This window comes from Equus przewalskii, chromosome 31 (assembly GCF_037783145.1).
Source record: "Equus przewalskii isolate Varuska chromosome 31, EquPr2, whole genome shotgun sequence".
Lineage (NCBI taxonomy): Eukaryota > Metazoa > Chordata > Mammalia > Perissodactyla > Equidae > Equus > Equus przewalskii.
In genome coordinates, this window is record NC_091861.1 from 8,242,153 (window position 1) to 8,258,109 (window position 15,957).

General features: G+C 37.1%; 1 protein-coding gene across 1 annotated transcript in view; it reads right to left on the reverse strand.

Moving 5' to 3' along the window:
* DNAH14 (dynein axonemal heavy chain 14) overlaps positions 1-15,957 on the reverse strand; it is a 417,787-nt gene that overhangs the window by 63,381 nt on the left and 338,449 nt on the right. The window contains exons 66-70 of the mRNA XM_070602297.1: positions 10,876-11,016; positions 9,294-9,509; positions 4,339-4,569; positions 3,946-4,067; positions 1,840-2,084 (exon numbers count right to left, since the gene is read on the reverse strand). Of these exons, the coding sequence (XP_070458398.1) occupies positions 1,840-2,084; positions 3,946-4,067; positions 4,339-4,569; positions 9,294-9,509; positions 10,876-11,016 (955 nt within the window). The remainder of the gene's footprint in view (positions 1-1,839; positions 2,085-3,945; positions 4,068-4,338; positions 4,570-9,293; positions 9,510-10,875; positions 11,017-15,957) is intronic.

The window sequence follows — 15,957 nt, forward strand, 5'->3', positions numbered from 1 at the left end:
CACCACCCTTGCAACCTCATATAACCTTGATTACTTCTTTAAAATGCCCTCTCTCCAAATAGAGTCACGCTGGGGGCCAAGGCTTCAACATTTTGAGGGGACACAATTTGGTTCACAACAGCTTCTCTCCAAATTGTAGGGTATTAATAAGAATGCTCAAGATTAAAAAGATTTTTTTTTTAGTCACTATTACTCCTGGGAAGTGGCTACTTCATACTCTTTCAAAACTTTCTCTCTCTTTCCTTAAAAATATTATATTCTCGGGGCCAGCCCTGAGGACTAGTGGTTAAGTGCAGTGCTCTCCGCTTTGGTGGCTGTGGTTCGGTTCCTGGGTACGGACCTACACCACTCATCAGTGGCCATGCTCTGGCGGCGACCCACATACAAAATAGAGGAGACTGGCACAGATGTTAACTCAGGGCTAATCTTCCTCAGCAAAAACAAAAAACATCTATTCCATCTGTGTGTTCCTGAATTATATCCTTGTACAATAAGATGGTAATCTAGTGAGTAGATGGATTTCCTGAGTTCTGTGAGCCGTTCTAGCAGATTAATCAAACTCAAGGAGAGGGTTGCTGGAACTGCCAATCTGTAGCCTATCTGTCAGAAGCACTGGTAACAACCTGTGCTTTGGATTGGTGGTTGAAGTAGGGGGAGAGAGCAGTCTTGTAGGACTGAAGTCTTAACCTGTGGAATCTGATGTTATCTCGGGGTGGATAGTGTCCGAATTGAGCTGGTCTTGCATTACTGTCAGCCTGGAGGCAACACCCTCCTCCTCTGTTGAAACTGGGTATTCAGAACCCCTTTTAGGAGCAGATTTATCAGTGTGCCCCAGGAATTCATCACGCTTTATATTTAGTTGTTTGAAATTATATTGTTTAAATTTAAAGATTATAGGATTATAGGATTATACAGGATATATATGTCACTGGATTGTGTCTTTTTATACTTTAGTTATTAATACTTGGGGAAAACTGAATCTTTGGTCTCTATACTCTAACTTGATACATATAACAGATGTCAGATACCTGAAGTATAGAGTGAAGAGGGAACTAACCAGTCTTCTATAAAATTTTTCTTACAATTTATACTGATTATATGGTGGCAAGTATCCTACGACTTAAAGAGCTAAAGCAGAGATAGGAACTGAGGAACATCAAAATTCACAATGTTTTCATTATAGAAATGGGGTGGGTGATCAGTTATCTGGTGGAAATGAAGATCTAGTATTTTTGGTAACAATTCAGAATATGGTCCTGATGGGAGTAAATAAAAAGCAATAAAACTAATAAGAAAAGTTAATATACTGAAGTATATGAGGAAGCCTTTTTGGTTTAAAACTGATTTGGCCTCAACTTGTTTTTCCAGAATGGCCTGACTTGCGGCCTGTCAAGCATGCACTGTATACCTGCTTTAAACATTAAACAGTATGCCAAAGCAAAGAATGTTGCCTTTAAAGATAGGGATGTCACCTCTCTCCATATCGACATTTCTTTGACGATAAGCATTCTTTCCCAGAATCCAGGGTCAGATTGACCTGCTGTGGATGCAGCAAAACATCTTGTGACTGTAGTAAAAGAGGAGTATTCCTGTCATGTTTGATGTATGTTCTGAAATGGCATATACCCATGCTCTACCCTTCGCTTCTCCAGACGGCTTTCTCCCCTGGATAGTGCTTCCAAGCTATAGTCCTCAGACTGGCTCACATACTAAATTCGCCCCATTTTTAATCTTTTGATTGATTATTGGTTACTTGAGTCAACAGTCCTTCTAACTTCTATTCTGTCCTTCACAAAAGTATGCAAAGGTCTCCTAATATCACGAAGTATTTTAACTTACCTTGTGCGTTCTGCAGTAAATTTAATGTTTTTTCCTCCAGTTCTCCAAGAGTCATAGCATCAAGGGAAATACTCTCCAATAATTGGAAACGTTGATTTTCTAAATGAGGAATTTCATGAGTTAATACAGTAGATAAGAGTTGATCTTGCAAACTTTGGAAAGTTACCGTGAAGTTGATCATAGTAACAAAGTTATAAACTGACGGAAGAAAATGAGGGTTGTCTATTTCTGTAGATACGTATAACCTAAAACATGAGAAAGGCACCAGTTATTCAAAGGATGTACAGAGGGAAAAAATGAAGCTAATTTATTTAATAATGCAAAAAATAGTTCTCCTGGAAGTAAAGTTAATTTTTAGTATTATTCAGCCTTGTACACAAAGTAGGCTCTCAATTTACACTATGTGAATACATTTGCTGTTTATGACTTTAAAAAGCACAACCATAAATTATGTCTATACTATATATCATCTAAGCATAAGGTCAGACTAAAGAAAAATGCTAAATAGTAGGAGTTTTGACCTGTCATTAGATCATTGTAAAGACTATGGTTTTATCCTGAGTAAGACACCAGTGGAGGAATTTGAGTGGAGGCGAGCCATGATCTTCTTTAAAACAGGACCACTCTAGCTGCTATTCTGAGAATAGCCTGTGCAGGAGGAGGAGGTGGAAAGAAGGAAGCTGAGAGACTGGTTAAAATGTGAGAGATGATGGTGGTGTGGAGCAGGTTATTACCAGAGGGAGTGGTCGGGGGGGTCAGATTCTGAATCTTGTTTCAGTCTTCACAGCAACCCAATAAAGCAGGGACAAGTCCTCGTTCTACTTCATAGAGGGTGAAATTGAGGCTTAGCGAGGTTAGATAAGTTGCCTATATCATATGGCCAAAAAATGACAGGGTGGGGCTCTGTCGCCAGTCTGCCCTCCAAAACCCTTTCCTCCACCACCTCCCCAAACACACAGTTCAAACATGGTCACCAGGTTGTCAATTCGGAAAAATGTTACTTCATTAATTTCTCTAGAGTTGTTGCTTAATTCCATGAGAAAGAAAGAATGGGTTAACAGGGTGTTTTCCAAAGTGTATTCTGTACAACGCTATTTTCTGGAGAGGGTTTGTTAAATAAAGGAGTTTTAAGTCCTGGTAGCAAAGAGTCCTGTTTAACTTTGTTTAACTCAGTGCTTTAAAAACATACAGGATCCCTTTTTTGAGTGACACCTATTAAATCCCTAGACATGTTGTTCTGAGGAACATACTTTTGAAAATGTTTTATTAACAGAAGGAAGGAGACTGGAAGAGAGAATTGTAAGGAGTAAAAATTTGGCAGCCGTGCCCAGGGAAAAGGACTCACTGACCGACAGATTTATGTGTGAGGACCACTCGCTAAGGAGTCAGTCTGTCAGTCCCTGTAAAGAAGTTAAACGCACCAGGCTACAGACCATTAAAATCATCTTCGAATTCCCCTTGCTGATTACCCGCTCAGCTAGCAATCTCCTGATTGTGAACCGAAGGAGAGAGTGCACATGACCGACAATGCAAATGTCTCATTCTCTTGGGAATTATATTTTTGAGGTCATTAAATTTGACTGTGTCACGGTGCCCTGTGAAGTTGGCTGGTGGGAATCGGATTCCCGGAGGCCCATTACTGCTTGGAACACGGATACAATGTTTTTATCTACCTAGGTAAAAGCTCTATCTTTGCACTCTAGATATCAAATACAGATTTTGTTTCTTAAAGAAGCAGAAGCTTTTTCTGCTCAAGTAAAATGTTAGGCAAACAGATCAAATGGAGCTCCTCTGGATCAAGTAGGGCCAGGCTTCCTGCTTGTTGCCCCTCCTCGCAGCTTCTGAAGACTCCTCCTGGAGCCCACAGGTTTTATCGGGCACAGTCGGAAAAGGACTGGTTTGGAATGACTTGATAAATAAGATTCTGTTCTCTACTCCCTACACTGATGAGTACGACTGGAAACACAAAAACGAAGAGAACATTCGAAATGCAGTCTCACTTTTTTCTCCAGGAGAAGCTTATCAGGACTGAAATACAGGGCCTTAAATATTATTTGTTTTGAAAAATATAAACAGTTGACTCAATTTAACTTTGAGAGACATTACCTAAATTTGGAATTGTACTCAATCTCAGAATCATCAACCCTGATGAAATATTGTCCTCTTTTCTGATAGATGTCCTTCTTCAAAATTGCCTTTAAACTTGGAGCTAATGTTTCAGGGAGATTCTGAAAAATCCAATAGACATTAATAAAAAATTCATTTTATAAAAAATAAATCCATTGAAAAGACACAGCATTTAAAAAATATAAATCTTGGTAATATCTGGACACCAGTAAAAGATGGAGCTGAGAGAACTGAACATGGAAAACTGTATTTATTTATTTATTCCCCTGACAAAGTTACCTGTGATTTAAAGCTCTTAGTCTTTATGCTCAGTGAATACAATACATGTGTCAGTGGCATGGAATTAGGAATTAAGACATTTTGTCCAAATACCTGCAAGAGAACACTCCCTCCTGTTTTCATAGCATTTTCAATTTTTTTGATGTAATTGCTATCCTCAGTGGAGAGCTCCTGCAGCCTAGATCCTTCCATCTGACGGATCCAGTGGTGCGTTTGCTTATGTGGGTCAATCAGCAGTGGCCACTGAAGGCTGTTCTTGATCAAGATGGCATTCTCTGTTGAGTACTGATCGGGAGGCAGCCCCTGAGAACGCCATTGGCGGATCTGGAATGAAATCATTAGTGCTTTCACTGTTTCATAAACTTCTTCACATCTTTAATATACTGCAGGATACTAAAGAATCCTGCAGGATCACTGCCTTTAGAAGATCAAATAATCTTTAAAAGAACGAAGGAAATGAACAATTTTAAACAACTGGGATACAAAATTTTGGGTAAAGTGAGTAATTATTCACTAAATTCCACTTTTCTGTTCATCAGTAAGAATGAATGCCCATCACAACAAAGATGCTATAGGAGACAGATAAGGAATATAAGATAGAATTACTGTTGCTAAGGATCTTACACTCCAATGCATATGTGAAACATGCAATAATAAAAAATTACATCGATATAAGAGGAGCTACTTTATTGCACACCTACCACCTGCCAAGCACATAATGCATTATCTCGTTAAATTACTATCACAACCCTCATTTCTCAGAAGGAGAAATTGAGGTTAAAAGAGGTTAGGAATTTGCCTATGGTCACAGTGTCAGAATGAGAGGAGACCTAGGGTTGAACTGAGAAGCTGACTCCAAGACTGACACACTTTTGATCCATACGTGGCCTCTGCCTGTTGCTCTGATTTCATGCCAGTCTCAGCACGTTGGAAGAAAAAAGCCAAGAAGGCCCCCGCAGATCAGACAAAGTCTAGGATGCCAGGGAACCTTCCACTGAAAGACAGCAGGAGCCTCCCCGGGAGAAGCCAAGGATACTTTTTAGTTTTGAAAGGGAAGAAAAAGTTTCTTGTTTAGGCCTTTGAAGAATTGCATGCTTTTGAATTCTACATAAAAGGAAATATGAAAGATTATGAGGAATCCTGAAAACTACAAGTATTTCCATCGCTTGGAGTATAGACTGCATTTGAATACAGGCAAAGAAGGAAAGAGTAAAGGTTGGTGTGGTGAGAGAGAAACTTCCAATAGCAAATCAGAGTTTCTATTTTAAGAAATGAACCATTCTCCTGACTTTCATGCTTTTCTTTATCGTTTTGTTGAAGTATGTATTCCTAAACACTGAAGTTTAGTTTTGATAATTTTTGAACTTTAGATAAGTGAAATCTTATAGCATATCCTCTTTTCTGTGTAGCTTCATCCATGTTGTTTGACAGCTGTATTTATTCATTTTCATTGCTGTAGAGGATTCCACTTTATGAATATACCTAGATTTATTTACCCATTTTACTATTGAGGGCACTTGAATTGTTTCAAGTTTTTGGCTATTATGAATAATGCTACAATGGACATTTTTTAATATTCTATTGATCAACTTATGTATGCATCTCCTTTGGGTAAAAACCTAGGAGTGGAATGTTGGGTCATAAGGTAAGTGTATTTTTAATACTTGTAGCTAAAATCAGTTTCCTAAAATGATTATAGCATTTTATATCCTCACCAGCAATTTATGAGAGTTTCTGTTACCCTAGATCCTTACTAACTCTTGATATTGTCAGTCTTTTAAATTTTGGTCATTTTGGCAGATGAGTTCTCTTATTTTAGATTTAATTTTCATTCCCCTAATGAATGAAGTTAGGCATCTTTCATATGTTTATTGGCTATTTAGATAGTCTCTTTTGTGAACTGCCTATTCAAGGCTCTTGCCCATTTATTTACTGGGTTGTATGTCTTTTTTTTTTTTTTTAAAGATTTTTTATTTTTCCCTTTTTCTCCCCAAAGCCCCCCAGTACATAGTTGTATATTCTTCGTTGTGGGTCCTTCTAGTTGTGGTATGTGGGACGCTGCCTCAGTGTGATTTGATGAGCAGTGCCATGTCCGCACCCAGGATTCGAACCAACGAAACACTGGGCCACCTGCAGCGGAGCGCGTGAACTTAACCACTCGGCCACGGGGCCAGCCCCTTTTTTTTCTTTTAAGATTTTATGTATGTCTTTTGCTTATTGATTTGTAGTAGTTCTTTTCATATTCTGGATAGGGCCTTTTGTTGAATATATGTATTACAAATATCCTCTCCTATTCTTTGACTTATCTTTATATCCTCTCTATGGTATCTTGATGAACAGAAGGTCTAAATTTTAATGAAATTCAATTGATCAACTTTTTCCTTTATGGTTAGTTCCACTTAAGAAATCTTTTCTTAACCTAGGGTCATGAACATATTCTTCTAAATTATGCTTTATTAATTTGCCTTTCACATTTGGGTTCACTATTCAACTGTAATTGAATTTTTATGTATGGTGTGAAGTAATAGTCAAATTTCTTCTTTTTCTTTACAATGGATATGCAACTACCCAGCACTATTATTGAAAAGACTGTCTATTCCTCAGTGCACTGCAGTATCCCCTTTGTCATAAATCAATTGTCCATGTATGTGTGGGTCTGTTTCTGGTTCTCACTTCTGCTCCATTGGTGTAGTTGTTCAGCCTTGCATTGGTACACACATGAATAAACAATACCATTGTACTAATTATTGTGGCTTTAAAGTCAATCTTGATATTTGATATAGCAAGTCCTTCTACCTAGTTCTTCATCAACAATGTCTTGGACATTTTGGCTCTTTGCCTTTTCTTATAACCTTTAGAATCAGCTTGTCAAGTTAGACATATGCACAAGTTAGTCACACATGCACACACACGTACACACCCCTACCTGTTGGAATGTTGACTGGGATTACAATGGATCTACAGAGCAATTTGGAAAGAACTGGCAACTCCAGAATATTGAGTCTTCCAATTCATGAACATGGCATAACTCTTCATTTATTTAGGTTTCTTAAAATTTATCTCAATAATATTTTATAGTTTTATTTCTATAAGTTTTACACAAGCTTTTGATAGATTCATTTTGATGCTATCATAAATGGTATCTAAAAACATTGTGGACCGTGTTTGTTACTGGTGTAGAGAAATACAATTGGTTTTTGTATATTGACTTTAATCCAAGAAACTTTGCTAAACTTTTATTAATTCTTATATCTACAGATTCTCTTGTATTTTTTAGGTATATAATATATAACCTGCAAAAACTTATATTGTTTGTTTCGTCTTTTCCAATCCCAATATCTTTTATTTCTTTGTCTTGCCTTACTGCACCGTCTAGGATCTCCACTACACTGTTAAATACAAGTGGAGATAGTGGATATCCTTTTGTCATGTTCCCAATCTCCAAGGAAAAATTTTCACCAACGCTTCATTTTTTTCAATTCTGACTTTTTATTTGACCTGTGGTTAGGTTAGGACTCTATTTCCTAATTTCCAGAAATATGAGCATTTTCAAAAAAACTTTTAATACTGACTTCTAGCATAATTGCATTTTGGTCAGATACATACTATGTGATTTAAGTCCTTTGACATTTGTTGAAACTTTATTTGTGGTCCATTACATGACCAATTTTGGCAATGTTCTATATGTGCTTGCACAGAATGTGTAAGCTGCAGATGTAGACTGCAGTGTCCTATATATGCCCATTAAATTCATTTGTTGATCACACTAGTCAAATCTTCTTTATTCTTACTGATTTTTGTGTTCTTTTTCTATGAGTTACAGAAAGAAGTGTGTTAAAATCTCTCACTAAGATTATAGATTTGTCCATTCTTTCTGTAGTTCCTTTAATGTTTGCTTTTATATTATTTGAGATCATGTTATTAGGTACAAACAAATTTAGAACTGTTAACGTATTCTTGGAGAATTAAACCAATTCTTATTATAACGTAAGCTGATTTAATTCTAGTAATCCTTTTTTGCCTTAATGTCTATTTTGTCCTCTTTTTGGTAATCTATGGTAAATTTCCTCCCAATTTTTAACTGTCAGTCTTTCTTTATATTTTAGATGTGTTCTTTCTAAATAACATATGGTTTCTGTTTTGTGCTTTGATTTATATTTTTACATAGTCTTACAATCTTAATGTTTTCTTTTATATATATATATTTTGCTGAGGAAGATTAGCCCTGAGCTAACATCTGTGCCAATCTTCCTCTATTTTGTATGTGGGTCACTGCCACAGCATGGCTCATGAGTGGTGTAGGTCTGCACCTGGGATCCAAACCTGTGAACCTGGGCCACCGAAGCAGAGCACGCCGAACTTAACCACTGTGCCACGGGGCTGGCCCCACAGTCTTAACCTTTTAACTGGACCATTTAGTCCATTTACATAGAATGTCGTCACTGATATATTTATGTTTAAATTGGTTATTAGCATTATGAGAATGAAAAGCCAGTATTTGCTCCTGAGACTTGGTAGGTTTGATGGTCAGTTTGAGTTGAGTTATCAGCAGGGGAACTAATCTAAAATTACTCTCTGGGAATGAAAAAAAAAAAGGTTTTTTTTTTTTTTTTTTATCCTCTCAACATCAGCATAGAACTTACATAGATAGATAACAAATATTTATTGATAAATTGATAAATGTGAGGTCTATATTTTTGGCTGTTTCTAAGAATACTACCTGTGGTTTAATAAGTTCACCAACTTTATTAATGAGAGGGGTTTTGGAGAGAGAAAGTGGCTAGATTTATTAGGACAGGGTAGTAGGATTGCAACGAGAAAAAAGAGTATTTTGTGACTTTTGCCCAGAGGATGAGAAACAGGAGATGTAACTAATTGAGTCATTAGAACCGTAATTTAAAAAAATTGTAAGGCCTAGAACAAACTTCAGTATTTTCATTTATCAAAATAATTTTGGGAAAAGATCCAAGCCAAAAACATGCGCACACATCCAAAATCCAAATCAACAATAACAGTCACTTAACTGGATAACAGAAATATGTTACTACCTCATGTTTTTGTGCCATGACTTCAATTAAAGAAAAGTTAGAAGACAAAGAAATATTGTTTTCAGTGCAAAGATTCTCCCATTTATTCACAATCAACTGGCGAAATTCTGCTGTGAACACTCCACTGTAGGCAATGCATGCTGCTGAAATAAGTATGTCACCCCAAATTCCTTCCAACTTGCTGTCTATTTGATTGATTGCTTCTTGCCATCGAGTCTAAATGTTAAAATAAAAATGAGTTATTGATATTGGATATAAAATATACTATTATGAGACATTTTAGATATTAATGTTCTCCAAGTTGGAGCTATCATTGCTATTACTTTTATTCTTTTCCTGCTGTAGTTGTATCAAAATTAATAATGGATAATATTAAAAAACTTACTGATTTCTGAGGGTAACATGAGTCCTATTCTTGGATTTGTCAATAGTGTCATATTTGCTAAGACTGATAGATAGCCATTTCAAATCCTTTGTGTAATAAAGAAGGATAATTTAAAAAATATCAATTCATTATAGTATATTATTAATGGCATTCAATAATAACAATGACCAATACTTATTGAATCCTTAGATATCTAACAGACACTTTACTTTGAAAATCTCATTTGATGCTTTCAATATCCTGTTAAGTAAAAGCCATTGACTTCATTTTAAAAAGAGGAAGTTGAACTTTAGAGAATTTAAGCAACTTGCTCAAATTTGCAAAGTTTTTGAGGGGTGTAGCTGAGATCTGAACCCATATTCCTTGGCTGTATGGCCTCCTTCTACAATTATGTATGTGCTTGATTGGTCAATAAATAAAGCATATTGACTGAGCACGAACCCTCTCTTCTGGAAGCTTCAAATCTGGGATAGTGCTGATGTCTATTGCCTCTCAACATATACTTGGCTCTCAAAGACATCAATCATATTTTGAAGGCTGTCATCTTTCTCTAATTGGTCTGATTTCATAACTTCTTTCTCTTTGTCCTATTGGAGTCTTCATGATATGTATTTATTTAGACAATTAAACTAAATTAAAATTATCTTGAGAATTTCGTAACATCCTTTGAGCTAGCTAAGGTATGACTAAACCAAGATTCTAGTCAGCCCTCTAGGGATTCAAGTATAGAGAAGGCAGATGAATTAGAAGACAGAGAAAAAGATGAGATAGAAGAGGTCAGAAGATTCACAGAACAAAATAAAATTTTCTTTTTCCTTCTTAATGACATCTCCTCTCTTCCAGCTCCACCTATGTTTTATACATTCAGTTTGGGTTGTTCCTGTGCTGGAAAAGGAAAACTCACAACACCCTGACAGGTTTACTTTGGGCCTCATTAGACAAAAGTGTGCTGATGTCTTAGGAACAAGAGAAAATAATTTCTGACCTTTGTGGTCTCTTACCTCTGTTTTAAGACTATTTGACCATTACTCCTTTGTTTTTATCTGAACAGGACTGTCTACAGATCTCAGCAAGAAATTGGATAGTAAGATAGTTTTAGAAAGTATATAATATAGCCTTCAGTGAAAATAACCTCTTGGGGTGTGTCAAGCCCAGTAGAAATTAAGGAAGGAGATACAAAACCAAAGAAAGTCATGCCTTCTCATCTTCCAGGGCAGTGAGTAAAATAGATGCACACTGCAAGCGCCTGGTGGCCAGCTTTCTTCGATTTGCTAATAGTTCTTTTTCAGCAACAATATCTTTGTAGGCTGCCTGCAAATACAGCAGATGTTCTTCAATCTGAAAGACAGTGAATTTGTTATGGAGACAAAATCTTACTCTTATTTTTCCTCAAGAGTTTTTCTGTCATTTATATAAATATAGTATGTAACCATTTCACTTTCCCAACCTGGAAAATCTTCCTGGAAAGATGGATTATATTACCAACAAAAATGTACACTGTAGTAATAAAATGAATGATTCCTTAGAGACTGAAGTTTTCTGAGGAAGATTAGCCCTGAGCTAACATCTCCTGTCAAGCCTCCTCTTTTTGCTGAGGAAGGCTGGCCCTGAGCTAACATCTGTGCCCATCTTCATCTACTTTATATGTGGGATGCCTGCCACAGCATGGCTCGCCAAGCAGTGCCATGTCTGCACCAGGGATCTGAGCCGGCGAACCCTGGGCCGCCAAAGTGGAACGTGCACACTTAACCACTGTACCACCGGGCTGTCCCCTGAAGTTTGTTTTCTAAAATGCTAGCTTCCTCTATAGGCTTTCTTACAATCTTAGCATTTGAAGATTCATCATTTTCTGGTTTATTTTTCACACAGAAAATTTTATATCATATCCAGGTTCTTTCTCTAAGAGAAATTTTCCATCCCAGATACGCTGACCAGCCCAGAGGAACTAAGGAGTTTTTGAAGGTAGGCTCCTGAACAACCCTCCTCCTGTGGACAAGTCTACAGCTACGCACTGAGCAATTTCCTCTGAAAGAAATTCAGAAACTAGCTGAGCGGCTCCTTCACATTGGGTGAAGGAGAAAATATTCATGTCAAAATGGGTAGGAAAGGCTGAGACACACTCTCACCAAAAACCCAACCCTCAGCACAGCGAGATCCAAACAGGAGGGAACTACCATCTCTCAGCTTCTTCCCCAGGAGCACAGGGTTTGGACCTTACATCTAGAGTCCCAACTTTTAAGACTTCCACCTGAGGGATGGGCCTCCAAAACACCTGGCTCTGCAAGCTGACAGTCACCAGACTAGAGCAAACACAGTTTTTAATTGGCTATCCCCCCAGGGCTCAGTGCAGCGAGAGGAGATAGAAATGCCCATCTCCCTGTGTTTGCCTGAAAGAGGCCTATTTGAAAGAGGCTCCTTGGAGAATGGGGAGCCTGCAGATATCATCTTGGCATTCTCCCTGTCGCCCACTCCAGATCATCAATCCCCTTGGAAGAAGCTTGTGCACACAGTTGGTACTCCGGCTTTGTGGCTGCTACCCAGGGGAAGCATCTCTTGATTACCTGGCTCTGGTGGCCAGCCAGGCTTGTGTTCTTCAGTTCCACAGGAATGTAGCAAACAAAGAAATAGTTCTTAATGGGCTATCCTTTCAGGGCTCAGTGCAGAGGCAGCAGACAGAAACATCCATCTCCAGTTGTTCCCTGAGAGAGGTCTTTTTGCATACTTTAAAAGTTGTTGCCTGTGGGTCCAGCTTCCAGTCACCCTGCATCTGGGTGCTGACTGGTCTTTGGGACACTGACAGGTCTTGGCACACCCTCAACCTCTTGGAGCCACTAAGTACAAAGAAGGCTGCTCGGACAATCACAACAGTCTGAGAGACAACTAGGAGCTCAGGTTGAGCTGAAAGATAAGGTGCATCTCCTACATAAAACCACTCTGTCAAGACAGGGGGAAACAGGTTTCTATCAAACGTGTAGAAACCAACACAGAGAGTCAAGGAAAATGAAGAAACAGAAGATTATGTTTCAAACAACAATTACGATAAATAATTTCAATTTCAATCTATAACTGACCTGAAAAGTAAAACTATAGTCTACTATCCCTGACGAATATAGATGCAAAAATTCTCAACAAAATATTAGCAAATGAATTCAAGAACACATTAAAAGGATTATATACCATAACCAAGTGGGGTTTATCCCTGGGATGCAAGGATGGTTCAACTTACACAAATCAATAAATGTATTATATACATTAACAGAATGAATGATAAAAATCACATGATCATCACAATAGATGCAGAAAAAGCTTTTGACAGAATGTAACATCCTTTCATGACAAAACCCCTCAACAGACTGGGTCTAGAAGGAACAAACCTCAACATAATAAGGGCCATATACTACAGACCCACAGCTAACATAGTCAACAGTGAAAAATGGCAAGCTTGCCCTCTAAGATCAGGAACAAGATAAGGGTGCACACTTTCACCACTCTTATTCAATATATTACTGCAAGTCCTAGCTAGAGCAGTTAGGCAAGGCAAAGAAATAAAAGGCAATCAAAATGGAAAGCAATAAGTACAACTGTTGGTATTTGCAGATGGTATGACTTTGTATACAGAAAATTCCAAAGATTCAACCAAAAAACTGTTGGAACTAATCAACGATTTCAGTAAAGTTACAGGATATAAAATCAATACACAGAAATCAGTTACATTTCTATACACTAATAAAAACGGTATGGTACTGGCATAAAATAGACATACAGACCAAAGTAACAGAATAGAGAGCCCATAATTAAACCCCCTTCTATACAGTCACTAATATTTGACAAGGGAGTCAAGAGCACCCCATGGGGAAAGGATAGTCTCTTCAACAAACGGTGTTGACGTCCAAAATATATAAAGAACTCATACAACTTAGCAACAAAAACCAAACTATCTGATTAAAAAATGGGCAGAGGAACGAAATAGATATTTTTCCAAATAAGACATACAAAGGACCAACAGGTATATGAAAAGATGCTCAACATCACTAATGACCAGGGAAATGCAAATCAAAGAAAACCACAATGAGCTATCACCTCACACCTGTTAGAACAGCTATCATCAAGAAGACAAGAGATAACAAATTTTTTGGTTCCATACAAATTTTGGGATTGTTTGTTCTATTTCTGTGAAAAATGCTATCGGAATTTTGATAGGTATTGCATTCAATCTGTAGATTGCTTCGGGCAGTATGGACATTTTAACAATATTGATTCTCCCAATCCATGAGCACGAATACCTTTCCATTTATTTGTGTCTTCTTCCGTTTCTTTAATCAATGTCTTATATTTTTCAGAGTACAAGTCTTTCATCTCCTTGGTTAAATTTATTCCTAGGTATTTTATTCTTTTTGATTTAACTGTAAATGAGATTGTTTCCTTTTTCTGATAGTTTGTTGTTGGTGTATAGAAAGGCAACTGATTTTCACATATTGATTTGGATCCTGCAACTTTACAGGATTTGTTTATTAGTTCTAACAGTGTTTTGGAGGAATCTTTAGGAATCTAGGCTAAACGTTCACTAATTTTGATGATGTTTTCAAAGAACCAACTTCTGGTTTCACAGATTTTTCTCTATTGTTTTTTGATTCTCCATTTTGTTTATCTCCACAGTAATCTTTATTATTTCTTTCCTTCTGCTAGTTTTAGGCTTAGATTGCTCTTATTTTTCTAGTTCCTTAAAGTTTAAAGTTAGGTTATTGATTTGAGACCTTTCTTCCTTTTAAATGTAGGCATTTATCTATACATTTCCCTCTGACCACTGGTTTTGCTACATGCCATAAGTTTTGGTATGTTATGTTTTTGTTTTCGTTTGTCTCTAAGTATTTTCTAATTCACTTTGTGATTTCTTCTTTGGCCCATTGATTGTTTAAGCATTTGTTGTTTAATTTCCGCTTTCCTCTGTTATTGATTTCAAACTTCATTCTGTGTGGTCAGATTGGATACTTTACAATGACATCCATCTTTAAAATCTATTTAGACTTGTTTTGTGGTCTAATACATGATCTATGCTGGAGCATGTCCCATGTGCACTTGAGAAGAAGGTGTATTCTGCTGCTGGTGGAGTATTCTCTATGTGTCTGTTAGGTCTAGTTGGTTTATTGTGTTGTTCAGTTCTTTATTTCCTCATCTTCTGTCTGGTTGTTCTATCTGTGATATCTTCTTAAATCCATGATTTATAGCTTGTTTAGGCTTTCAAGGTTTTTTTTTTTTTAAGTTGACTTTTAGTGACTAAGAACTTTCTGGAAAACCAGGCACATCATTCAGGTTTTCAAATTTATTTACATAGAGTTTCTAGTAATTACTGCAAGAAAGAATGAATGCTTTCATTAAAAATTATTTGTTCTTGAACTCCTGTTTACTAAGTTGTATAATGTCTATTTTTTTTCTCTAAGTTCTGAGGCAAACTTTCTCCTTTCCTGGGCCAATTCCATTCATTAACTTGTGTGGGGGACAGAAATAGGGCTGATAGTCCATGATATACACTGATGCAGATACAGCAGTTGTTAAAATATTGAAATATTTTGTAGTGGTTGCTAAATGATCCTGCCCCATGCCCAGGAGAGCACTTCCACCCTACACCCCCCACCCTGGCCCTATACCCTTTCTTTAATCTAAGCTGTTGGCCTCCAGGAGCTCCTACTCCATGACAAGTGTCCATTCTGATTCATTGGTGCCTCTGCCACACTGGTTGCTAGGTATTTTCAATACTACTCTTGGGTAGAAAGATGTTATAGTGTAGTAGTTAAGCACATAGGTTAGAGTTACAGTTAAATAGACCTGGGTTAGAATGTGGGCACCACCACTTAGAGGTTCAAGATCTTGAGCAAATTTACCAAATCATTCAAATTTAGTTTTCTCATTTGTAAACATCTACTTCTGAAAGTTGATTTGAGGAGTAAATGAGAAAATGTATATAAAACTTAGCATTGTACCTGGAACATAGTACATGCTCAATAAATGTTAGCTATTATCTGCACATATATAAATAAAACTATATAGATACATCATAAGCTGCAATAAAACATTAGCAATAAGATGACATATCAACCTCAAATATATTCAGTTCAAATTTGTTGTTAATTTCCTTCAAAAATGTTCAATCCTTTTTATATATCTGAGTTTGCAAGAAATGCCTGTAGGGTCAGGCAGGTAACATAAATGCTTGAAGTGAGTTGAGGGCTTACTATAACCAGGTGAGAGTGCTAGCCCAGGGTTACCAGATCTTCTGAATTT